Source organism: Pseudonaja textilis, chromosome Z (genome assembly GCF_049901715.1).
Source record: "Pseudonaja textilis isolate UNSWEBS1 chromosome Z, rPseTex1.2, whole genome shotgun sequence".
In the NCBI taxonomy this organism is placed as follows: domain Eukaryota; kingdom Metazoa; phylum Chordata; class Lepidosauria; order Squamata; family Elapidae; genus Pseudonaja; species Pseudonaja textilis.
The window spans coordinates 46901144-46927304 of record NC_142008.1 but is presented as its reverse complement, the minus strand read 5'-3'; the positions used below and the strand labels follow the sequence as shown (position 1 = coordinate 46927304).

Sequence of the window (26161 nt, the reverse complement as noted above, 5' to 3'; positions counted from 1 at the left end):
ATTTTAAACAAATTACGTTTTTAAATCGGCATGTGAATCTTAAATAATTACCACTGCAACTCGTGCAGGTTGTTTGTGGCTGCATAGGTTTGTTATCAGGAATCCAATTCTTCCTTTGAGATGGAGGCTGCCCTCTGAGGTGATTTACATCTTCACCAGTTTCAGAAATTTTGTCCGGGAAAATGTCATCGTAATGCATGGCAGCACTCAGTTTGGTTCCAGCATTGCTATTAGAGCCTTGTATCTCGGCAGCGGAGAGAATGGACATTTCTGCTGCTTGAGTTTTCTCAACAGCCATCTTAAGAATTAGGTCGCCCTTGGCAAGCAGGTGTCTTTGAAGCCTGAGATCTCGCACACCACATACTAATTGATCAAGCAACTGATCCTCAAGATCCCAGAAACCACAAGGTAGCACCGCTATTCGGAGGGCAGCCATGTAGGTACCTTCAGCCTGTACTCTTCTCCTGAATGCATGCCACCTCACAATCCTAGATGATTACTTAGAAGTTCTTGTAAGTCTTCCCAGGATACCGCTTTAACAGTCTGAAGCGCCAACAGTGCTGTGGTGGTATAAAAAACCATGGCCCCACAAAAGCTTAGAAAATATGCTTTTTTCCTGTGGTTTGAAATCAGCAGCATCTAGGAAACAATCAAAACGATTTATGTAAGAGTCCCAAGTTTCTGACAATGGGTGGAAACATGGGAATGATGAAATAGACGATATCTTGTCTTTCCTGAGGTAACAAGAAATGGCGATACCTTCGGCTCTAGTAATTTCTCAGCTCTCAGAATGGCACCCCACCTTTGTCACCAATTTTATAGTCTTTTAAAATAATGAGCTGAGACAGGCATTCACAAACAATCAATGTTTAATGCAATGGTTCCCAAAGTGGGCGGTACTGCCCCCGGGGGGTGATGGGATGCCTTAGGGGGGCGCTAAGGGGCAAGGGGGCTGGTGGCTGGTGGCGGGCACTAAGAGGTGGCAGGGGGACGTTCGAAGCCCTGCAGGGTCACCCCATTGACTGTTGCACTGCTCCGGAGACAGCACCTCGCATGCAGCAGCTCCAATGCACCGCATTGTAATGGGCTCCAGGAGGAGGAGGAGGGGATGGAGTAAAGTGCACTAAATTTGAGTGTGCTGCACAGGTGCTGCAAGAGCAGTTGAACAGCCATGGAGCCTGGAGGGTGCACACGAGAGGAGGGGGGGAGAGGGGGGAAGGAAGCCTCCACCACAGCTTGTGCTCATTCCTCAGCCAACCTTGATTTCCAAAAACTCACCAAGAAGAAAGAAAAGAAGCTTCTCACACTCTCAGAAAGTCCTGCGTGCTTTACTTGAGGCTCTTCGCTATCCTTTTTTCTTCCTTCCTTTTGGAAATCCGGACTAGCTGAGGAATGAGCGAAAGCCGCGATGGAGGCTTCCCTCCTCCTCCTCCTCCTCCTCCTCTCATTCTTCAGCTAGCCCAGATTTCCAAAAGGAAGAAAGAAAAGGGGACAGCAAAGAGCCTCAAGGAGAGCACGCAGGGCTTTCCAAGGGAGTGAGAAGAGACACAGGCAGGGAGCGAGAGAGAGAGAGAGAGAGAGAAGGGAGGGAGGGAGGGAGAGAGAGATTTGGCTCAATTCAGCTCTGTCTGCTCCACTCTCTCTTTCTTTGCCCAGTTTTGCAAGGATTCAGCACGATCTAAGGCAGCAACCTCGTAGCACTGTGAGGTAACAGTCTGACTGTCACTCCTTTTGGAATGCAAGGTTTATTTTTGTATCTTTCCACAGACAGAAAGAACGTGGCCAAATTTCCTTACAGTTATTCCCTGTGTGTGGGAGTTGGGAAGCGGGGTAAGGAGTGGGGGAGAAGGAGGGAGGAAAAGGCATAGAGAGAGAGAAAGAGAGAGAGTTACAGAAGAGAGAAGGAGAGGGAGAGAGAAAGAAAGATGAGAAGGAGGAAAGGATGGAGAGGGAGGTAGAGGGAGAAAGAGAGAGGCTGGGGGGGAGAGAGAGAGAGAGAGCAACCTGTTCCCTGTAGAAAACACAGAAAACCACCAAACCTGGGGGGTCATGTGACTCAGTGGGAGTACCATTGAGTTGCCATGCCCAACCATGTCTCGCGGCTCCCAGTGTTTTGTTTTCTGTGGGAAACAGGTCTGAATGGCTCTTCGGAGTATTTAAGTGCAGACCCCTGACCTAGGGGGAGGCAGAGGGAGGGGGGCTTTGACCACATGCCCAATATCCAGGATCCTGGTCAGCCAAGTGTGCCCCCTTTGTAGTTGCCATGCCTGACAGCAAGTTCACAGGCTGCCCCTCCCACCAGGGATCAGTCTCCTAAGCTGCCCCCCCTCCTCGGGCACTCACATCATAGAGGGCAGTGCTGTTCCCTCCTTCCTGGAGCAGGGCAGGGTTGAGGAAGCCCAGGGCAGGCAGCTTTGATCTACTTTTGCAATGTGCCACCACTGCGTTTGATGCGCCGGCTCCGCAGGCTCACCCCATTGAGCCCCTTGCACCTCTCCGGTGCAACTATCAATGGGGCGAGCCTGTGGTGCCAGCACCTTGAATGCCCCCCTGCTGCCTCTTAGTGCCCCCAAGGGGGCTGGCAGAGGGGCGCTAAAAGGTGGCGGGGGGTGTTCAAGGTGCCGGCACTGCAGGCTCACCCCATTGACTGTTGCACCGTCCCAGATCCGGCACCTCAAATGTGGTGACGGCGGCTTTGCTTTACTTTCCCACAGTGCTGCTGCTGTCATGTTCTGTCTGCCTATCCATCCATCCATCCATCCATCCAAAAGGTCTGTTTGCCTGCCTGCCTTTCTCCCTACCTCCCTACCTATCTACCAATATCTACTTACCTACCTACTTACCTACCTACTTACCTATCAATACAACCATCCAAAAAGTCTGTCTGTCTTCCTGCCTGCTTGCCTGCCTGCCTACCTACCTACCCACCTACCTACGTACCAATATATCTATCTACTTACCTACCTCTCTCTCTCTCTCTCTCTCTCTCTCTCTCTCTCTCCATCCATCTATGTTCAAAGTGCCGGCCCTGCAGGCACATTGGGAAAGTAGAGCAAAGCCAGTCTGGGAGGGAGGGAGGGAGGGAGGGGGAGAGAAAGAGAGAGAGAGACCTGATGCATCAGATTGAAATGAGGCCTAGTTTAGTCTGAGGCCCCTTTTCACATTGAAACATCTTTGGCTTCTACTAAAGGTTTTGTGGACGAAACATGGTCAAGACTATCAGGAAGCTCTCACATTTTGTTGAGGCTTTAAACAGGATCCATTGGACCAGATCTCCACCCTAAAAATTACTTTTCCCCAATGTTTTAAAGTACCAATTCTGAAGAAGGCAAAACCAAAATGAACTGGTAAATTGCAAGGAGAACACACACACACACACACACACACACACACTCCTAACCCTGCTGGAGCAGGTGATTGGACTAGAATAGATATCTCATTATCTTTCTCCTTCCTCCCTCCCTCCTTTATTTCTTTTTCTTTCTGTCCCTTCCTTCCATCCCCCCTCTTTCTTCATCTGTCCCTTTTTCTTTCTCTTTTCTCTTTCTTTTCTTCCTTCTCTCTTTCTCTCTTTCTTTTCTCTCTCTTTCCCTCTCTCAGGCTCACCCCATTGACTTGATGCACTGCTTCGCTCGGACTTGCTTGGAAAAGTCCCTCCAGTGCAGCGGGCTCAATGGGGTGAACCTGCAAGGCTGGCACCTAAAATGTGGCAGTGGTGGCACGTTTGAAAAGTCAAGCAAAGCCAGAGGTCAGTAATTTTTGCTGCAAAGAATCACAAAAGCTTCTGGATTGTGCACAAGAAGGGACACACATGTCAATGCAATTCAGCAACATAAAATAAAGAAATACAAATAAAACAAATCAATAAGAATCGGCAAATCATCTCTGATTAGATTTTATTCACTGCTAGAATCTAATCAGAGATACTTTGCTGATTCTAGTCCAATGACCTGCTCCAGCAGGGTTAGAAGGGAGTGTGTGTGTGTATGTGTGTGCATGGCTGTCAAAACTCCAAAAACAGGTCAAGTAGCTCTGGGGAGGTTAGTCATAAATTAGAACACTTGCTAAACAACTGGCCATTAAATGAGGACCACTTGTATTTGGTTTGCCAGTCACCTGGCCATGCCCACCCAGTCACATGACCACCAAACCACACCTATCCAGTCATGTGACCAGCAAGCCACACCAGCCAGTCACATGACCAGCAAGCCACACCCAGCCAGTCACATGACCAGCAAGCCACACCCTCAAATTAGGTCACACCCACAGAAATTTAAATCCCACCCCTGGGTGGGATCATCGAGGATGAGTTTGTAGCATAAAGGGGGCGGTGGACTGAAAAAGTTTGGGAACCACTGGTTTAATGTAACAAAGGAACAGGTTACCTGTGTCAGCCGATATGCTTCCAACTGGCCAGCTGACGGGTAACAGCTGATACCATCTGACAGCTCCCTTTTATAGTTTGCTGTCAGACGGCTCAGCCAATAGAAACACACAAAACTCCCACTTAAAATGCGGACCAACAAGGGAACTTCTGTAGAACACAGTACTTTGTTTCTAAATGTAGGGTGATAGATTGGTTTATAACTGATTCCATGCCTTTACAGGTGATGAAACACAGTGAGATTGGTCTGTAATTTTTTATTAGACTAGGGTCTCCTTTTCAAAAATAGGTATGACCTTGGCTAATGACCATAAGTCGGGCAGGGAGCTGGTTCTGAAAAATACCTCATAGATTGTGCTTAGAGGTTTGGCTATGACAGTGGCAAGCTTTTTCAAAAAGTAGGCACAATCCATCTGGGCCAATAGATAGGATGGCTTTAGGTTACGTAATGCTGTTTCAACCTTAACTGCTGCAAATTAGTTTTAATCAATAGTAATTCAGATTGTACTGAACTCCTTTTTTGTCCTTTTTAAGTTTGCTATTTGTCTACCTATGTACAGATACACACACAGTAAACATTTTGTTGGGTTGGGGGTGGGATTTCCTGCATTGTGTCAAATGGTGTTAGTAACCTAGATTTACAAGATAGGGAAGCTGGGCATTATAAAGATTTTCTAATTTTAATTTTCCTTTTTGTTTGTGTCCATGGGGCAGATTTATCTTAAATTAATAAAAGTCTTTCTTTCCAATAAATACGGAATTTTATGAAGGAAAGGGATTGAACCAATTTTCTTTTAGCAAGAAAGTTCTGATGGGTTATTCACACGTGTAAAGCCTCTTGGTAGAACTGTTTTGACCTTAGTACATTTGTCAGACACAAATTATAAAAGAAATTAATTTTTAAAATGTGAGAAATGAACTTGGGTATAACGTTGATTCAGTATTCCATAAGTGTTTGCATTTATATTTTATAGGCTCTTTCCTACAGACTTGTTTGAAAGCTTCATAGATGTTGGGCATTATATTCGTGAGATCAGTGCCTATGAAGAGCTAGTATTGAAATTAAATGCATTACTGGTGGGTAGTATATGTTTTTCCTTATTCGAATGAACTCAGTCCCTATCAAAATGTTTCAGCTTACTCTGGCTTTTAAATGTTATCTTTGAATAAAATATTACAGAATTTTTGAAAGAGAATTATGAAAACTGCATCAGTACAAGAGATAGCTTTATAATGCTTTGCAGTATGCTTTGTGGTAACTTTAAGACCCCATGCCTCTTTTCATGTGCTCTAGCTGCATAAATTTTATTTAAGAATGGAATAGTCAAAGAAGTGTTCTTGATTGAGATGAAAAAATAGGTGAAGGTGGTTTCTAAGGGGAAAGTAGGACTTTTATAAACTATAAACATTTTCTAAAATTACATCAATAAAGTATTTCTTTTGTAACCAGGAGGATGAAGTTAAACAAATTGCTGAAAATATTGAAAATATTAATCAGAATAAAGCACCTATGAAATACATAGGCAATTATGCAGTTTTGGATCATCTTGGCAGTGGAGCATTCGGAAGCGTTTATAAGGTAAAACTGCCTTTGATTTGTTTTGAATATTGCTTTACATATTCCCTTCAATAATTCTCACACTTGATTCCAAATATATGTTATTTATTTTTATTGACAAAGTAAAGCAATATGTTGATTTGACTTAGCATTATTTGTATTAAAAATAATAGTTGAGAAAGCTAACATAGTCAAGATTGCAATTTCAAATTATACCTTGTTTCTGAGTCACCATTCCATAATACTCTAGAGATATGTAAAATGTTTTGAAATCAAAGTTTCCTATCTTCAATCATTTCTTTTCAATCCCAGTACAGTTCTGTTTCTAATATTGTCTGATCATACTAGAAAATTCTTTCCATGCTCTGATTAAACAGAAATGTTTCAACTTCCAAACTGACTGCTTTTGATTGCAAAATTGATAGCATGATTATCCACTTTGAAACAGAACATTTCCAGTAAATTCATTGAAACAGAATCTTTCAGGCTTGAACTCCATTAACATTTTTATATTTTGAGTACTCGCCTATTTCTTCAGATTTGTAGCAAATGCTATTTTATTAATATAAACATTTCTGAGATAATATATCTCAAGTACTTTAAATAATTTGTATCTGGCTATATAAATAATATTAATAGTGCTCACAGTGTGATCTGGCCAGTTTTCAGAGATTCTGACTTTCTACTCAAATCTATTAGGACGTTCAAATACATATATTATCTGAAAATATTCTCATTGCAAAATGGAACTTGGTCCTACATTCTAATTTCTATTGTATGCTCTCTGTTCATATGATTTTTTCTTCTTGCTGTAGGTTAGAAAACATAGTGGCCAAAACTTTCTAGCAATGAAAGAGATTAATTTACATAATCCAGCCTTTGGAAAAGATAAAAAAGATCGAGAGAGCAGTGTAAAGAATATCGTCTCTGAATTAGCCATAATTAAAGAACAGGTGAGACTAAACTAAAAAAAAGTTTCAGAAAAATTGTTGGGGGAAGTTTTTTAATTACAGTTTAGATGCCAGTTAAAGTGATTTTAATTAATATGCTACCCTGAATATGTGCTGGCTACCTACTTTTATTATCCTGCTCAGGCTTTTCTTTGCTTGCTACCTGTTCCTATTCATCCCTAGTAAGTTTGTAGGGAATTAGGGAACTGCTATAGTATATGTGCCCCTCTTAACCTGTTGCAAGCCTTGATTGAGTTATAAGATCATTCATACATTTGCAGTTGAAGACTAATCAAGAAAAAAACTGCAATTAGTAATAAGCTCTAAAAATATAATAGAGACATTGTGATATCGATGGTGTTTTTTATCTCTCACTGGTGCAGTCCTTTCAAATAAGCATTAATGCCACCCAAATGCCAAAAGACATTCCAATATTCAAAACCTAACTTGCCATAGTTACCATTTAGAGGAAAAATCACCTTTAATGTTATACTGCTTCTAGAATGGGTAGGGTTAATATATTTGTCCATTTTTTCTTGGAAGAAGAGGGGTTGAGGGTAGCAATGGATGTGTTTCACTTCCTAAAAGTCTCTCATTTTCAAATAATTCAGACTGAAATTGTACTGATTTGCCACAAAATTTCTAGGGTAGGGTTGATAACAGATTAAAGGTAGGTATGAAGGTACTTAGTGCTTCCTTTCACACTCTTATTTTTTGAAAAAAGGAAAGAATATTGGAGTACTGGTTCATACCAGTGTATCGCAGACTGCTGACATCTAATCTAACATTTGTACATTTTTATTTTAGCTTTATCATCCCAATGTTGTACGATACCACAGAACCTTTTTAGAAAGTAAGTATAAATCTACAAAGTTACAATTCACAGTGTATTACTTTCATAATATTTCTTAAAAAGTCAAGGACTATGCCAGAAATGTTTACTTATTACATCTTCAAGAAGATTCTTTTGTTTTTACACAAGTATTAAATTGTTAGTTAGAAGACAAGGGAAGGAAAGGGAATGTATTGGAAGCAGAAATGAGAAGCTTGAACATGCTGTATTATGTTAGCTTAAAAAAGACTTTGTCTTTTCAAGAGCTGAGGTTTCTAGATAGCAGGAATAGGCAATCTCTAAATAACCAGGGATTGCACTTACTGTAGATGTATCTTTGTGTATGTATGGGAGAACACAGATAGTCCTTGACTTATGATTGTTCAAAATTTTAACAGCACTGAAAAAAGTGACTTATGACCAGTTCTCATACTTATGACCATTGCAGCATTCCCACACTTAACTGATAGTTTCAGCAACTGGTGTCCTTGGATTGTCATTTGAAACTTTCATTCTTACAAGCGAAGTCAATGGGAGAAGCCAGATTTGCTTAATGACTGCATGATTCACTTAACAACTGTAGTGATTCTCTTAACATCCATGGCAAGTAAGCTTGTAAAATAGGGCACAACTCACTTGTTTAGCAGTGGAAATTTTGGGCTCAGTTGTAGTCATAAGTCAAGTTGGATGTTTGAATAAGTAGGCAAGTAGGCATAGAGCCATGATTCTCTATTTTTTTCTTGATGGTTATAGAGAAGTTTGGAGGTTCATTATTTACATTACCATTTTAGTATCTTTCTCAAATCAGAAATTTCTATTGTCTTTCAGCAGCTACAGTCCAATGGAGTTTGAAAGACCTTAATTTGCCCAAGACTGTTCTTCAAGACAGACTGCATTATAGGAGATTTCACATTTGATATTTTCTTGATATACAAATCAATTAACTACAGACCTACAGTGGTTTGTTTAGATTTGCTGGCAAACTATCCCAACCATAACAATGCTGGCAGCTTACAATACAGTGCTGATGATGTTACCTAGTTTGGGTAATTAAACATTTGCAAGAAAACAAACAAGCTCAGACAGCACCAAAGAGCCCTCATTTCAACCCTGAGCTACAAATATTTTCCTTTACATGTAGCTGAAAATTCCCAAAGGTGCTTTTTCAGGAGGCAACTGGACTTTTTTTCTTTGAAGACATTTCACTTTTTACCCAAAAGCTTTTTCAGCTCTGACAGGATGGTGGGGAATAGAAGGATTTATATTTCTTGCAGGCAGCTGATCATTTGCATCTGAGTAATGCTTCTGGTTCCTGCAATTTTTCTGGAAATCTGTTCATACTCTCACACCATTCAAAGGGTGTTTATCCCAAATTGCATAGCTAAAAGTCTACAGAGATTCTCAGTAATCCAGGTCATGGTTGCTTTTTTAGGAGGCAACTGGACTTTCTTGTTTTTCGTCTTCAAAGAAAAAAAAAGAAACAAGGAAGTCCAGTTGCCTCCTGAAAAAGCACCTTTGGAACAACCATGACCTGTATAATTGAGAATCTCAACAGACTTGTTGAAAATTGTGCATTTTTAACTATAAATGAAGTTGTAGATATATTTTTTTTGTTTACCACTATGAATCTGTTCCAAGTAACTAATATCATATAGTCAGTGAATTAGATTTGATGTTACGCAGTTCAGTTTTTGAGAGACATCATTAAGTGATTGAATGCATAGGTCAGGGCATAGGTATCTGGTGCTATGTTCCTGTGAGAACATCTGAATAATCAGTTTGCCTTTACATATCGTTTATGCTACAGAATCTCCAAGAAATAGGCCTGCTTGATTTCCACTGCATAACTATTGTTTACAGAAATAAATTATTGTTACTATTTTTTATTTAATTTCATATAGATGATAGATTGTATATAGTTATGGAGCTCATAGAAGGAGCACCCCTTGGAGAACATTTTCATTCTTTGAAGGAAAAACAACAACAGTTTACAGAAGAGAGAATATGGAATATATTTATTCAAGTAAGAACCTAAAGTTGTCTTCATTACTTTACCCTACATGTTTTCTGGTCGTGTAGTTAATCAGGAACTGAAAAGTCTGAAAACCATGTTAGTGTCGTAACATTGATTTCAAGCCATTCAAAGTGAAGTTTTCCAATAGTTCTTTTATTTTTGAATTATTCGGACAAAAAGCAAGGCAAGCATGCAATTAAGCTTAGTTAGTTCCTTTATATTTGTACATATACTTGTGTAATTTCAAAGTTATCTTACTACAAGTTATGCCTAACAAGGCTAATCAGGTTACTGAGCCCAACAAGACTATGCAAGTTGCTGTAAATATTGCTGGCCAACTAGGCTACTCATTCACACAATACTCATATATACTCTCAACACAGATGATCAGGCTGCATTAGAGTGGGCTGGGAAGTAGACTCAGGGCATCCCCTACTTCAACCAGAGTCGTCTCAAACTTTGGGGTCTGGGTCATTCCAGTGTTCTCTTTATACCCAACTTGTTTACTCAATATCCATGTGTATGTTACATCTTGCCCCAGCCACGTCAGGAACTTTACACTTTTCGTTTCAATACTCCACTACATTCCGTACACTCACTAATGCTCTGTCTGGTATCACCAACAATAAATCATTCATATACACACACTCAGAATCTTTACTTATCAGTAGCACACACATTCCAGCAAACATGAGTTTCCCAGTGATTTCATGAAAAGGCTAACTTTGGTTGTATTACAGGCTCTCTATATTCATAACCTGCATTTGTGGTATAGTCATATATAACATAAAATATGTAAGATTAGGCTATGATGGCAAAAAAAGAGAATGTGGCAGCACCTTTTCTGACTAGCAAATGTTTTTAAAAGATCTAAACTTTTGTGAATTTATTTGTTAGCTGGAAAAGGTACTGCCATACTCCTACTTCTTTTTTTGACACCATAGCCTAACATGGTTTTCCATCTGTAATGATCATACAATAAATAATATATTGATGTTTATCAAACAATTATCTATTATTTTATCCCTTCTGAAGAAGTATCCATATTCATTTTGTTTGCAAAATTGTCACTAGAAGTCACTGATCATGAAACTTTTGGTCTATCAAGATGATCCATAATACCATCGTTTTAAAGGCAAATCCCTCTCTTGAATAATCTAGCAAAAATAAAACTCTGTGTCACTTCCCCTTTAATGATAGAGTTCATATATACCTCCCTTTTAGAAGAAATGCAAAACAATATGCAGCACTTAACTGGAAAGTTTCTTCCTTTGCAGCTGTTCTGTGCTGTCAGCTGCTTTGCAAAGCAAAAAAAAAGGGACTAGTACACTTTGATTCTCTAATGAACTGTGATAGCCATTTTGCTTATTATAAAACAGTCATAAATTATTATTTTATATTGTTATGTTTCAGAACTTTATTTCCATTAAAATAAATTATTTAATTAGTGCTGATGTATCTGGCTTTATATTGTATTAAGTTGTTATTATTACTATAAAGCTGTGTTTAGCTCTTCGGTATTTGCACAAAGAGAAAAGGATTGTCCATAGAGACCTCACTCCAAACAATATCATGCTGGGAGATAAGGATAAAGTAACAATCAGTAAGTTCTATTTTTATGATCTTATTGACATTTGATAGAAAATAATCAGGATGTTGATATCAATAATAAGCTAGTAATAATATGTTACATTTACTCAGAAAAACATCTCAAATAGAATACTTTATTGGCCAAGTGTGATTGGGCACACAAGGAATTTGTCTTGGTGTAAATACTCTCAGTATACATAAAAGGTACATTCATTAAGAATCAAGAATCATAACATACAACATTTATAGTCATAGGGTACAATCAACAATCAAATCATACTAGGAAACAGTCAAGTGGGGGTGGGTAGGTGTTAAGGAGTGGTGAGAAGATTAACAGTAACGGTGTACACTTTGTAAATAGTTGAACAGTGTTGAGGGAATTATTTGTTTAGCAAAGTGATGGCTTTTCGGAAAAAAAACTGTTCTTGTGTCTAATTGTTCTGGTGTGCAGTGCTCTGTAGCATCATTTTGAGGGAAGGAGTTGAAACAGTTTATGTCTGGGATGTGAGGGGTCTGTAAATATTTTCACAGCCCTCTTTTTGACTCGTGCAGTATATATGTCCTCGATTGAAGGCAGGTTGGTAGTAATTGTTTTTTATGCAGTCCTAATTATCCTCTGAAGTCTGTGTCTGTCTTGTTGGGTTGCAGAACCAAACCAGACAGTTATAGAGGTGCAGATGACAGACTCAATAATTCATCTGTAGAACTGTATCAGCAGCTCCTTGGGCAGTTTGAGCTTTCTGAGTTGGCACAGAAAGAACATTCTTCGTTGTGCTTTTTTGATGATGTTTTTGATGATAGGTGTCCATTTTAGGTCATGTGATATAGTAGAACCTAGAAATTTGAAGGTCTCTACTGTTGATACTGTGTTGTCTAATATTGTAAGAGGTGGTAGTATAGGAGGGTTTCTTCTAAAGTCTACCATTTCTACAGTTTTGAGTGTGTTCAGTTCCAGATTTTTCTGGTTACACCACGAGGCAAGCTGTATAACATCTTGTCTGTATGCAGATTCATCGTTGTCTCGAATGAGACCAATCACTGTTGTGTCATCAGCAAACTTCAGTATTTTAACAGATACATCGTTTGAGATGCAGTCATTGGTATATAGGGAGAAGAGAAGTGGGGATAGCACACAGCCTTGGGAGGGGGCTGTGCTAATTGTACAGGTATCGGATGTGATTCCGCCTAGCTTCACCTGCTGCTTCCTGTCTGTTAGGAAGCTTATGATCCACTTACAAGTGTGTTCAGGTACCGCTAGTTGGTTTAATTTACTTAGGAGAGTGTCTGGAATGATGGTATTGAATGCTGAACTGAAGTCTACAAAGTGGACCCTTACTTAGGTATTTGGAGATTCAAGATGTTGTAGGATGTAATGCAGACTCATGTTAACAGCATCATCTGTCGATCTATTTGCTCAGTATGCAAACTGCCTGGGATCTAATAGCGGATCTGTGATGGTTTTCAGGTGGGACAGCACAAGATTTTCAAAGATTTTCATAACTACAGATGTTAGAGCAACTGGTCTGTAGTCATTCAGTTCCTTGATGGAGGGCTTCTTTGGCACTGGGATGATGGTAGAACATTTGAAGCAGGAAGGCACATAGCACATCTCTAGTGATCTATTGAAGATTTGGGTGAAGATGGGGGCCAATTGGTCAGCACAGACTTTTAAGCAAGAAGGAGCTGTCTTGTCTGGCCTTGGTGGTTTTCTTGGCTTCTGTCTGTGTAATAGTTCTTGCACTTCTTTTTCTGTGATCACCAGAGGTTGTGAACCCAATGGATTGGGGCCAGTTGTAGGAGGCTTGGCTGTTGTTGGTGTGTTTGAGATGTGGGTTGTGGAGATAGGTGGCTGTAGTTTCTTTTCAAACCTGCAGTAAAACACATTCAGGTCATCTTCTAGTTGTTGATTTCCTTCTGCCTGGGAAGGAGGTTTGCTGAAGCCAGTGATGTTTTTAAGAGTTTTCCACATGTTTGCTGGTTCATTTGTTGAGATTTGATTCTTTAATTTTTTTAGAGTAGCTTCTTTTTGCTGTTCTTATCTCTCTTGTTAATGTTTCTGGCCTAGTTGTGTAGCATTCTGTCACCTTTTCTGTAGGCTTCCTCTTTGGAACAACGTAGCTGCTTAAGTTTAGCTGTGAACCAAGGTTTGTTGTTACTATATATTTGCAGGTTCCTTGTTGGTACACATAAGTCTTCACAGAAGCTAACATATGATGTTACAGTATCTGTGAGCTCATCTAGGTCTGCAGAGGCATCTTCAAAAACATTCCAATCAGTGCAATCAAGGCAATAAGTGGCACTATCTCAGTACAATAAGTGGCACTATCTAGTTGAGGAACGTTCCCTCTTTTTAAATATAGTATCATGTGTTACTGGAAAATAAGATCAGATGAATGTCATGATCATATGAATAATACTATGGCAATATAGGTATTAGATGTGGCCTTTTCTTTTTTTCTTTTTCTTTGTTTGCAAATTTCTTTAAAAATGTAGCATAGTGAGCTATTTCTGTATAAATTAAAATATTATGCTATTTTTAATGGACATTCCAGAAAATACAGTATCAATTAAATATATATGTATCATTCTCTCTGTGTGGAAATAGTATATTTTCCAGAATTAATAGCAATAGCACTTAGATTTATATACCACTTTTTAGTGCTTTACAGTCCTCTTTAAGCAGTTTACGGAATCAGCATATTGCCCCCAATAATCTGGGTCCTCATTTTACCCACCTCAGAAGGATGGAAGGCTGAGTCAACCTTCAGCCTGGTGAGATTCGATCTGCCAAATAGCAGGCAGCCAGCTGTCAGCTGAAGTAGCCTGCAGTACTGCACTCTAACCATTATTTCTTATTTAAATAATGCTGTTGTTTACATTTTTTTGCTGTTTATTCAAAGTTGTATTTGCCTGTTTTACTGTTTTTAGATCAGATGTTTTATATTTTTCCTTCAGAAGAAATATTTTGCATATTCTGTTTTTCTGTCTGTCTACAATATCTACAATATCTCTCTCTTTATCTTTCTATCTCTGTCCCTATCATCACTATTTAATCTGTATCTGTTTTATGTAAATTATGTTTACACATTGATGGATGAAACAGAAAAGACATACCTAACTTATCCTATTGGTTATTTGTATATAGGTATAATAAAGTATGAGTAATCCCTGCTGCTATTCCATACAATTGTTCTTCCCTAATGATAGTTAATATTGACTTTTATATCTTTGGACACGGTCCATGTCTGAGTCTGACTTCAATTTAACCAACTTGGCCAATTATAATATATAATTTATTATAATATAAAATACAAATGAAAATAAAATCAGAAAAAGTGTGAAAGAGGATGTTGGATAAAAAGAAATGGAAAAGAAAAAGCAGTGACTTCAGTCTCCTTTCAACACAGTAAAATACTGAATGCAATTATAATGCCAACTTTTGCTTTGCATTTTGAATAATAAAAGGCTCTTTTCTATAGTGAAAAAATCAATGCAATCCTCAAAACCTAAACTCAAAGACATTTTTTTTCTTCTATATAGAGCATAAAATCCAGAAACAAAGTTCACATGGAAATGAAACTGGATAAATTGTTCTCTTGGTTTACTCTAGTTGGTTTTGCCACCTCTACTGAGTCCACTGCTTTTTTCCATCTATTCTTCAATTGTGGGAGATGATAGAACTTTTCATTTGCCCATACTGAATTTTCAACACTGTCAACAGATTTAAAGACAAAGTGCCAGACTTTCTTTGACTATCTTTGACCTAGTGAGAAACTTTCTGGTATTGGTTTTATATTCACTTTAGAAATCTTTTTTTTTTTTAAAAAAATTGCCATCCTTACAATTACAGTTCTAACAGACTTTTAATGCATGATTTTGTAAGGGGTTTTTTAGGTTAAAATTATGCAATATTGAACATAGTAATGTTCAATATTCAATTTCAATAATGTTTTATAAACCTTAGCAAAAATCCTATTCACCTTTTAATACTGACTGAAATAGGTTAAAAGCAGTGATTTTTCTTATCCAAATTAAATCTTTTTTTTTTTACTTAGATATATTAAGTCAGTAAAAAAATCCATCTTTCTGACTCCAGTTCTTCTTTTGTATTCAGTTTAAGTCACCCCTTTCAACTTGTCTCAACAAAATAAAATCTTTCTCTTAAAATTTTTGTTGTACATGCAGAAACCTTTCTTTTTCAAAATCTTGACATATTTTTTTCAGGACAATTTTATTTGTGTATCAATCTTTAATTCAGATTTGGAATGAGGTCCAGAATTTGTTCTGTTATGGCTTGAGGTACCTGAAGTTCTTCTTTTAGTTCCATTGACAAATGAAAAAATTTATTTAAATCACTCTCATAATGAATAGCCTTACTGTTCGTGGTGTATTTCAATTTTATAATTTACTTGGTTTTTGCCACTTATAATTGCTTGAGAAGTTTCTTCATTCGATTTCATTGTTAGATTATCAATTTTTACTCCTATTGCTTAAATTATTTTGTCTGAATATTCTTCCAAAATGCTTCTCATGAGATCCAGATGGATTAGTTTCTCCTTTATACAGTAATTTGGTATTCATCTTGTTTATTAAATTAAATTCTGCTTTCCCACTGTTTTATAATCTTTGACTCCCTCTTGTGGTCAAAGAGCAAAACTTACAGATAGTACAGTTAGAAGACTGAAGTTCTATTTTGGCTAATTAGGTTCAGTTAAAATCAGAAACTTTTACTTTCCCATAATAAGTACCTCACTAGTTACTAGTAATAAATACCATTATCAAGTAATCATGGCAGATTAATAGAAAAGGGCAAACTATATTTTAAAATTTTAAATGTGTTTTTTTTTGTCAAAGACCAATTAAAGAAAAAAAATTCCAAGCTTCTTTATTTCTTCCTCCTTGTTGTTTAGCACCCATAGTATTTCTAAAATGGCATAATTGTTTAAAAAGAAATAACACACTACAACCGAAAAGAGACTCTTTTGCATATTTAAAATAAAGTGATTAAGAAATAGAAGGTATATCTTATTGTCCAAGCTGGCAGGAATAGCTAACACTCCCGAATATAGGCTCAAGATACTAAGAATCTTTACAGACTTAAACAGTGTGCCCTAACTAACAAAATGAAATTCATTGGTGAGAAACGTAAGGCTGTACATTTAGATACTTGTAGGAAGTGTGAACACTTCATAAGAGAGGCACTATTAGAGATCTGGAATAGAATCAGAAAAAGCATTACATTAAAATACCAGGCTGGCTTTCCACTATGGAAGCTATGATATACCCAGATACTTTAGATATAAATAAAATGATTAGATATAAACAATTATTAGATGATCAAGGGATCCTGAAGACAAACCAAAAATTGAAAGAGGAAGGGATGGTGATAGATTGGTGGCCTTATCTACAACTGCAAACAAAATACAAAAAGGATGTAGAAGAATTTGGCATAGATAGAATACCACAACAATTAGATAAAATATTATTAGGATCAGAGGAAAAATTTAGAACCAAAATGTATAATTATTTTTTAAAATTCGACAGAGAAGAGGAGGCAGTGAAACCAACAATGACAACCTGGATGAAAATTTTTGGATACAGTATACAATTAGAAGATTGGGAAAGATTATGGACCAAAAATTATAAATTAACACTGGCAGCCTAATATAAAGGAAATGTGTACAAAATGTTTTATCATTGGCATCTAGCATTGGCTGTGTTCTGATTGGGTGGGGGTGTGTTCTCATTGGTTGGGGGTTTGGTTGTATTCTGATTGGTTGGGGGGTTGGCCGTGTTCTGATTGGCTGGAGGTGTGTTCTGTTCAGGTGGGGGCTTGGTTGTGCTCAGGTTAGTCTTAGTTGCTGGGGGATTTGAGCTGGTGAGCTGTGATCCTGCTGTTTGGCTTTGAGTTCGTGGTCGTGCTGCATCTTCATGGTGGGTGTCAGTTTGCTTCATGTATGGCTCGGAGGAGTTTGAAGTGGGTAGTGATGCAGCTGCAGTGTGGCTTCTGGTCTGTGGTCGTGTCTCATCTTCTGTGTGGGTGTGAGTCTGCTTTCTACGTGGAAGTGTGGTGGTGGCATCTTGTGTGGCCCTCGTGGGTGTGGGTCTGGTGTCATTCTTCATGTTAGGTACTCGTCTGTTCATGAGGGCGGGTTTCCAAATGGCTGGTAGGCGGGAGGTGTCATCTCGTTTATTCATGCTGTGTTGGTGTTTTTCTATCTCTATGGCTTCTCTGATTATTCTGTTGTTGAAGTGTTCAGTTTTGGCGATAGTTCTAGTATTTTTAAAGTCAATCTCATGTCCTGTGGCTTTGCGGTGTTGGACCAGGGAAGAGGTCAGTTCTTCTTTTTTGATTGAGTTCTTATGTTCTTCAATGCGTGCACTTATTCTTCTGTTAGTTTGTCCAATGTATGTGGTGGGACAGGTGATGCAAGGGATTTCGTATACTCCTTGGTTTTCTAACTCGATTTTGTCTTTAGGGTTTCTTAGGATGGCGGATATTTTTCTGTTTGTGCAGAATGCTGTTTTAATGTTGTGTTTTTGGAGGATCTTGCTGATTTTGTCTGTAGTGCCTTTTATATATGGGAGGAGGGCTTTGCCGTTCTCTTGTTCTCTGTCTTGGATTTTGGTTGGGGTTTCTTTTTGGATTAGGTGGGTAATCTTCTTTCTTTGGAATCCATTGGCTATTAGTATGTTAGAGAGAGTGTGTAGTTCGGTTTTTAGGTGTTGTTCGTTGGCTAAGCATTTTGTTCTGGAGATGAGTGTCTCAGCTACAGAATTGATCTGTGCTGGGTGGTGGTGTGAGAGTGCATGCAGATAGCGGTTTGTATGTGTTTTCTTCTGGTGGATAGTATGTCCTAGGGAGCCATTGGATTTTTTGTATACCAAGACATCTAGGAAGGGAAGTTGATTTTTAACTTCTGTTTCCATGGTGAATTGTATTTTGGGGTGTAGGCTGTTGAGGTGTGTGAGGAAGTTGTTCAGTTTTTCTTTCCCGTGTGGCCAGATTATGAAGGTGTCATCTACGTATCTGAGCCAGAGTTTGGGTTTGTGGTCATATTTTTCTAGAGCTTGTGTTTCAAAGTGTTCCATGTAGAGGTTTGCGATGACAGGTGAGAGGGGTGATCCCATGGGTGCACATATATATATATACAGGAGAATGGAATTAATGATGTCACAAACAACTGCAAAAAATGTATATATAATTTGTTTTTAAAGGTGAAAATTTAATAAAATTTGTTTAAAAAAACACACTTGTAAAAATTCCATCCAGTTTTGGTCACAATGATGTAAAAAGATGTTGAGACTCTAAAAAAAAGTACAGAGTAGAGCAGTGGTAGTCAACCTGGTCCCTACCATCCACTAGTGGGTGTTCCCGTTTTCATGGTGGGCGGTCGGGGTTTTGTCCCTTACATTATAAATAACCATTACTGTGGAACCGGTGGGTGGTTAGAGAAAATTTTACTACTAACAGAGATACAAAAGTGGGCGGTAGGTATAAAAAGGCTGACTACCCCTGGAGTAGAGCTACAAAAATGATTAGGGCACTGGAGGCTAAAATATATGAAGAATGTTTGCAGGAATTGAGTATGTCTGGTTTAATGAAAAGAAGGATAAGGGTGACATGATGGCAGCATTCTAATATCTATGGGGCTGCCATAAAGAAGAGGGTGTCAACCTATTCTCCAAAGCATCTGAAGATAGAACAAGAAGCAATGGATGGAACTAATCAAGGAGACATCCAACCTAGAACTAAGTAGAAATTTCCTGACAGTTAGAATCATTAATTAGTGGAATGGCTTGCCTCCAGAAATTTTGGGTGCTTCAACACTGGAGGTTTTTAAGAGGAGATTGGATAACCATTTGTCTGAAATGTTACATAATTTCCGGGTTGGGCAGGGGGTTGGTCTAAAAGACCTCCAAGGTCCTTTTCTAATTCTGTTATTCTGTTATTTAAAAGCTAAATGTTTAAAAATGTCAGTTTTCCACTGCAAAAACTGTTTCTCTCTGGGTTTTTAAAATCATGAGTTTTTTCCCCTCTTTTTCCTTGCTTCGCAGCATGGCTCTCTGGCTCTGGGAGTGTCATTTCTGGGCTGGAGGCTTTTTTCTTTGGAAGAAAAGACAATGGCAGCAGAGGAAGCAGTGACTTGGACTTGTAAGGGTCCCTTCTCTGATTCGGATTTGTTTCCTCTGTGTGTGTGTGTGTGTGTGTGGCTTTTTTTCTCCCCCCTCTTCTCCCTTACTTCAATTTCTTTTTTTCTTGGAAACAAAGGAGGCACGGAGAGGAGGGGTGGGGTTTCCCCAAAAAGTGAGACCTCAAAATTAAGAGAATGGCTTTTCAAATCCTTTAGAAGCTCCAATGCCGACCCAGGGCCAGCAATTTCTCTTTTTCTTTTGGGAAAAAACAAGCAGCAAGTATCCAAGTGGGCACCCCCGGCTCTTAATAAGGGCCACATTTAAAAGCAGGGGCAGTCAACTTCTCCCCAGGAATGGGAAGAGGGAGGGAAGAAGGAAGGAATGAGAAGGAGATAAGGAAGGAGTGGAGGGAGGAAGGAAGAAGGAAAGAAAGGAGGGAGGGAGGGAAGGAGAGAGATGGGAATGAGAAGGAAGCTGGCCATACCCACCCCAGCCATACCCACCCTGGTCACACCCACCTGGCCCCCAAGGTCAACCACAACTCTGATGTGGCCCACAATGAAATTGAGTTTGTCACGCTGCTCTATGTCAACATGCGGTACATAGAGACAAGACTACAACTGACTGGTTTGACAAAGGTTTTTTTTTTTTTAATCAATCAGAATAGAGCTGGAAGAGACCTTGGAATTCTTCTAGTCTAACTCCCTGCTCAAGCAGGAGACCCTATATCAGGGGTGTCAAACTCGATTTCTTTGAAGGTTGCATCAGGGTTGTGTTTGATCTCGGGGAGCCGGAGTGGGCCTGGACAGCTTGTGTCAGGAGTGCCTGTGGTGGCCTGAGGGCTCTGCCAGTGAAAATGGGCATCTGAGCTTCATTTTTTTGGCTGGGATGGCCTCCTGCAACTCTCTGCAAGCGAAAATGGAACTTGGGGGGTGCATGCAGTCCTCCTGAGTTCCATTTTCTCTGGCAGAGGCAATGCAGGCTGGTCCTTTGCTGTTTCCAGGATGGCCCCGTGGGCCAGATTTAAGTACCCCACAGGCTGGATCCAGCCCACGGGCCATGAGTTTGACATCCTGCCCAATAACATTTCAGATAGGTGGTTGTCCAGTCTTATTAAAAGAATAAAATTTAAAAAAAATTGTGCAGTGGCTTTGGTCCTGCTTAATCCACAGAGAGTATATACATAGCACACCTCAATCCTTTGAGAATAATGCAGAGTTCTGCAGGTTCAAAATTATCCTGAAAGATTTACACACCTTAATTTAGGCCATTGTCAGGTTAATTGTAAAATTCTGAACTACAGGTAGAGCTGCTCTTTATTCACAATGGAAATGTGAATATGGATAATCTACTGAGTTTCATTATTCTATTGAGATTAATATAATGAATTTTTGTTTTAAATAAGGAATATGTAATTTATAATCTTGCTAGTCACCAAAACAGGATAATTTTATTAAAATTAATTTTAACATGAGTTTGCTGTTGGATAGATGCAAAGGTGAACATTAATTTTCTGATGAAACATTTCAGTGGCATTCATCAGACGCTAATATTGTAAATCATGTCTATTGTATTGTATATTAGTGTAGATTATAAAGCATGGAAATATATTTTCTGTATAATTATAAATAATTTCCATTTGTTTTTGGTTTGGATCATTTCTTTTTTTGCTTGTGCTTAACCAAATGATTGATTCTGATACTTGAAACATAAATAATTAAAATATTAATAAAATATTGTTTAAAGCGAATGTTGCATGCAAACATCCACCTGCTTTTGTATGTATTCTTGCATGCTTGCAAGCAATTATGATTGATCTGTTGTAACCAGTGAGAGCATTTAGACTGTATTCAAAAGTTCAGCAAATGTATTCTTTCTGTCTTCCAGTACTAATTCTGAATTCAGGTGCAGGTTTAAAAAACAATTCATGCATATGGAAAGCTAATATGCAGCAGAGAATCATAACAGCTTTACATAAATATATACTTGCATGTTAGTGTTTTCTAAAAATCGATGTACATAAAGAAATAGCCATTATATGGTGCTCATGCATTACAACTGGAGATCTCTCCTTTTGCCCAGTCAACCTATTTCAGTACAGGATTGGAATAGCATCTGCTATATTGTGTATTTAAAATAACACTTGGAAAATCTTAGTATGAAATATAATAGAAATATGGAAGGAACTAGAATGAAAATTTTCCACTGTTTAGATTGATAATATTCTATCAGTGAAATCCTTGGTGCTCTCTGAACTTGATTGTTTGTTTAAAGACTTGTCATTACCTAACTATGTAACATAATCAGTACTGGTAAATGTAGAATTTATCCCCAGTATATGCATAAGCAGCTTGCTCTACAAGTATTGTTAGGCCAAAGTTTTTGCTAGTTTTGTGTGGTTGCTTTAATGAATGCAGATAGTTCTAAAATCGCTTTTTCCTGGTAAAGAAATGACTGTACAATTTTTTTGGCGGGGTGGGTGGGAGTGGGATAAATCAAACACACAAAAATTGACCAAATACTTCTTAATGTAAATGGTTTTAAAATCTGATGGAATCTGTTACCATTCCCGCATGGCTGGATGTCATGATTCATTGTCAATATTTTTCTGATCTTTCTATACAGGACTTCTAGTTCTGTATCTAATGTCTGGAATTGCCCAGGTGTTAATCACTTGATGGTATTTCTAGCATTCAGTTTGGACTTACTATCTTCTTCACTCTTGTGATAAATTCACTACTGACCTTCTTGATTTCAGATTGCTTAAAATATGTTTAAAAGATGCCCATGTATTTATAGTAATCTTCATCCATACTTCACATGATCTTGATTCTCTTCTTCTGTTAATGCAATTTAGGATTGCATTGGCTTTTTTGGCTGCTGCTGCACACTGCTGGCTCATATGTAAGTGATTCTGCTAGGATTCCAAGATCCCTCTCATAGACTGTTATTGAGCCAGGTTTCAATAGCAGTAACTGTTGAGAGGGATCTTGAAGCCCTAGTGGACAATCAATTAAATATGAACCAGCAGTGTGTAGCAGCAGTCAAAAGAGCCAATGCAATCATAGGTTGCATTAACAGAGAGAAAGAATAAAGATCTGTGAAGTATTAGTACTACATTGCTCAAAAAAAAATAAAGGGAACACTTAAATAACACAATGTAACTCCAAATCAATCACACTTCTGTGAAATCAAACTGTCCACTTAGGTAGCAACACTGATTGACAATCAATTTCACATGCTGTTGTGCAAATGGAATAGACAGCAGGTGGAAAGCAGAGGCAGTTAGCAAGACATCCCCAATAAAGGAGTGGTTCTGCAGGTGGTGGCCACAGACCACTTCTCAGTTCCTATGTTTTCTGGCTGATGGTTTGGTCACTTTTGAATGCTGGCAGTGCTTTCACTCTAGCGGTAGCATGAGACGGAGTCTACAACCCACACAAGTGGCTCAGGTAGTGCAGCTCATCCAGGATGGCACATCAATGCAAGCTGTGGCAAGAAGGTTTGCTGTGTCTGTCAGCGTAGTGTCCAGAGCATGGAGGCGCTACCAGGAGACAGGTCAGTACACCAGGAGACATGGAGGAGGCCGTAGGAGGGCAACTGTTAGGGATACACCCTAGCAGAATCTGCACGGCAGTCAGGCAGGCAGGCAAAATATGTGAGATAAACGTTTTTGTAGCTTACACTCAGTAAAACAGATACACCGTGCTAGTTAAATAGTTTATTCCAGTAAGAGTTATAGCATAGTCAAACAGTCCATATATCATTCACTAATTCAGTCCGTCCAGGGATTATTCAGTTGCAAATTCCAGTGTCGAAAAAGAGAGGTCAGTAAACTTACAAATATCAGTCCAGTAATATATCTCCTCGCAGTAGAGATATGAAGAAGTCAAAACTCCTCTCTTCCTTCAGCAACTCAGCAGTAGGGAAAATACGCAGTTAACAAACCCTCAATCCATGCAATCCAGTAATTGTCAGCAATCAATCAGGTTCTCTTGCTCCCTCTTATGGCGGTTTCACACCGCACCCAAATTACATGCTTGCAGTTTAAAGTGACACACACTTAAACTTACAATCATAGTTTATATATATTATTTTACCCAAACTACGTTAGGTAACCTATGTTATTCCTAACAGCAACAACCCAGCATCAGGACCACTACCTCCGCCTTTATGCAAGGAGGGACAGGAGGAGCAATGCCAAAATGACCTCAAACAGCCCACAAATGTACATATGGCTGCTCAAACGGTCAGAAACAGACTCCATGAGGTGGGTATGAGGGCCCGACGTCCACAGGTGGGGGTTGTGCTTACAGCCCAACACTGTGCAGAACGTTTGGCATTTGCCAGAGAACACCAAGATTGGCAAATTCACCACTGGCACCCTGTGCTTTTCACAGATGAAAGCAGGTTCACACTGAGCACGTGACAGACATGACAGGGTCTGGAGATGCCGTGGAGAACGTTCTGCTGCCTGCAACATCCTCCAGCATGACTGGTTTGGCAGTGGGTCAATAATGGTGTGGGGTGGCATTTCTTTAGGGGGCTGCACAGCCCTCCATGTCCTCGCCAGAGGTAGCCTGACTGCCATTAGGTACCAAGATGCGATCCTCAGACCCCTTGTGAGACCATATGCTGGTGTGGTTGGCCCTGGGTTCCTCCTAATGCAAGACAATGCTAGACCTCATGTGGCTGGAGTGTGTCAGTAGTTCCTGCAAGACGAAGGCATTGATGCTATGGACTGGCCCGCCCATTCCCCAGACCTGATTGAGCACATCTCCAATTGAGCACATCTGGGACATCATGGCTCACTCCATCCACCAACGCCACATTGCACCACAGACTGTCCAGGAGTTGGGGGATGCTTTAGTCCAGGTGTGGGAGGAGATCCCTCAGGAGACCATCTGCCACCTCATCAGGAGCATGCCCAGGCGTTGTAGGGAGGTCATACAGGCACATGGAGGCCACACACACTACTGAGCCTCATTTTGACTTGTTTTAAGGACATTACATCAAAGTTGGATCAGCCTGTAGTGTTTTTTTTCCACTTTAATTTTGAATGTAACTCCAAATCCAGACCTCCATGGGTTGCTAAATTTGATTTCCATTGATAATTTTCGTGTGATTTTGTTGTCAGCACATTCAACTATGTAATGAACGAAGTATTTAATAAGAATATTTCATTCATTCAGATCTGTCATTCAGGATGTGTCATTTTTGCATTCCCTTTATTTTTTTGAGCAGTGTACTTTATAAACTTAATAAGACCACACTAAGAATGCTGCATCCAGTTTTGGTCATCATATTATAAAAAAGATGTTGAGACTCTGGAAAGAGTGCAAAAAAAGAGCAACAAAGATGATTAGGTTGGAGGATAAAATATATGAAGAATTGTTACAGGAATTGGGTGTCTAGTGAAAAAAGGACTAGTGGTCACACAATAGCAATAAAAATAGCAGATAGGCTTATATAGTAGAGTTCCAATATTTGACGGGGTTGGAACAGAAAATCTCCAAGGTCCAGAAAATCTCCAAGGTCTCCAAGGCATCAAGATGCTATACTCTTGATGTTATTTTCATAGGACATATTGATTCCTTTAGTTTTCACTATTTTTCTCTCTTTATGGTAATGGATGGACATATTTAACCAGTTCAGATTTGCAATATCTTGACTGTATATTCAGACAATGCTGAACAGCAATTCCATTTCAGATGCTCTTTTATTGCATGACACAAAAGTTTAATAAATTATATTTTTAGGATTGGTTGCTCCTTTATCCAAGCTGCATTCTTGTTGTATTTCTTTGGGTTGTCCCATAGCTTTGCCCAGAACTACACTATTTCTTCTTTGTGAGGTTTGGCTGGGTCATTGCAGTCTCTCTGTTGAGGGATTACTAGAATATTTCTGATTTGGTTAAAGTTGAGGATTCTTCTTGTAATGTGTAATTTGAGTTTCAATTCTGGATTTTCTTGGCTATGGCTGTTATATGCTGATTTATTATTTCTAGTACTTCCTGGATCTTCCTTATCTCTAAGTGATATTTCTTGATGAGATTCTTTTCTTTCATCTGTTGTAGTTTGTTTGCATTTAATCTTAGTATACTGATCTCATTTTCCAATCTGGTCTTCCACTTTGATGGTGCATTTTTTCTTCTGGGTTAATTTTGCTTGCCCTCGGAAGTTGTGAGAGCGCTATCACTTGAGACTTTCAAGAAGAGATTGGACTGCCATTTGTCAGAAATGGTGTAGGGTCTCCCACTTGGGCGGGGGGTTGGACTAGATGACCTACAAGGTCCCTTTCAACTCTGATTATCTGTTATCTGCTTACAGAATCATGTAAAGTTGTGTTGTACATTAGTTGTTTTGTTGTTTCATTTTGCAGTGAGCAGGTGTTTACGCAGGTAGTCCTTGACTTATGACCACAATTGAGCCCAAAATTTCTATTGCTAAATGAGACATTTGTTAAGTGAATTCTGCCTCATTTTATGACCTTTTTGCCAAGTTATTAAGTGAATCACTGCAGTTGTTAATAACTTGATTGTTAATTAAAACTGGCTTCTTCATTGATTTTGATTGATTGATTTTTATTGATTGATTTTTGTCAGATGGTCACAAAAGGTGATCACTTGACCCTGGGACACTGCAACCATCATAAATATGAATCAATTGCCAAGCACCTGAATTTTGACCACATGACC

General features: G+C 39.0%; 1 protein-coding gene across 2 annotated transcripts in view; it reads left to right on the top strand.

The window, feature by feature from the left end:
- The window catches only part of NEK10 (NIMA related kinase 10), a 221231-nt gene that overhangs the window by 66483 nt on the left and 128587 nt on the right, over positions 1-26161 (top strand). For both annotated transcript variants that reach the window (XM_026708233.2, XM_087916775.1), the window contains exons 17-22: positions 5359-5461; positions 5835-5963; positions 6758-6895; positions 7700-7745; positions 9626-9747; positions 11239-11341. In XM_026708233.2, the coding sequence (XP_026564018.1) occupies positions 5359-5461; positions 5835-5963; positions 6758-6895; positions 7700-7745; positions 9626-9747; positions 11239-11341 (641 nt within the window). The remainder of the gene's footprint in view (positions 1-5358; positions 5462-5834; positions 5964-6757; positions 6896-7699; positions 7746-9625; positions 9748-11238; positions 11342-26161) is intronic.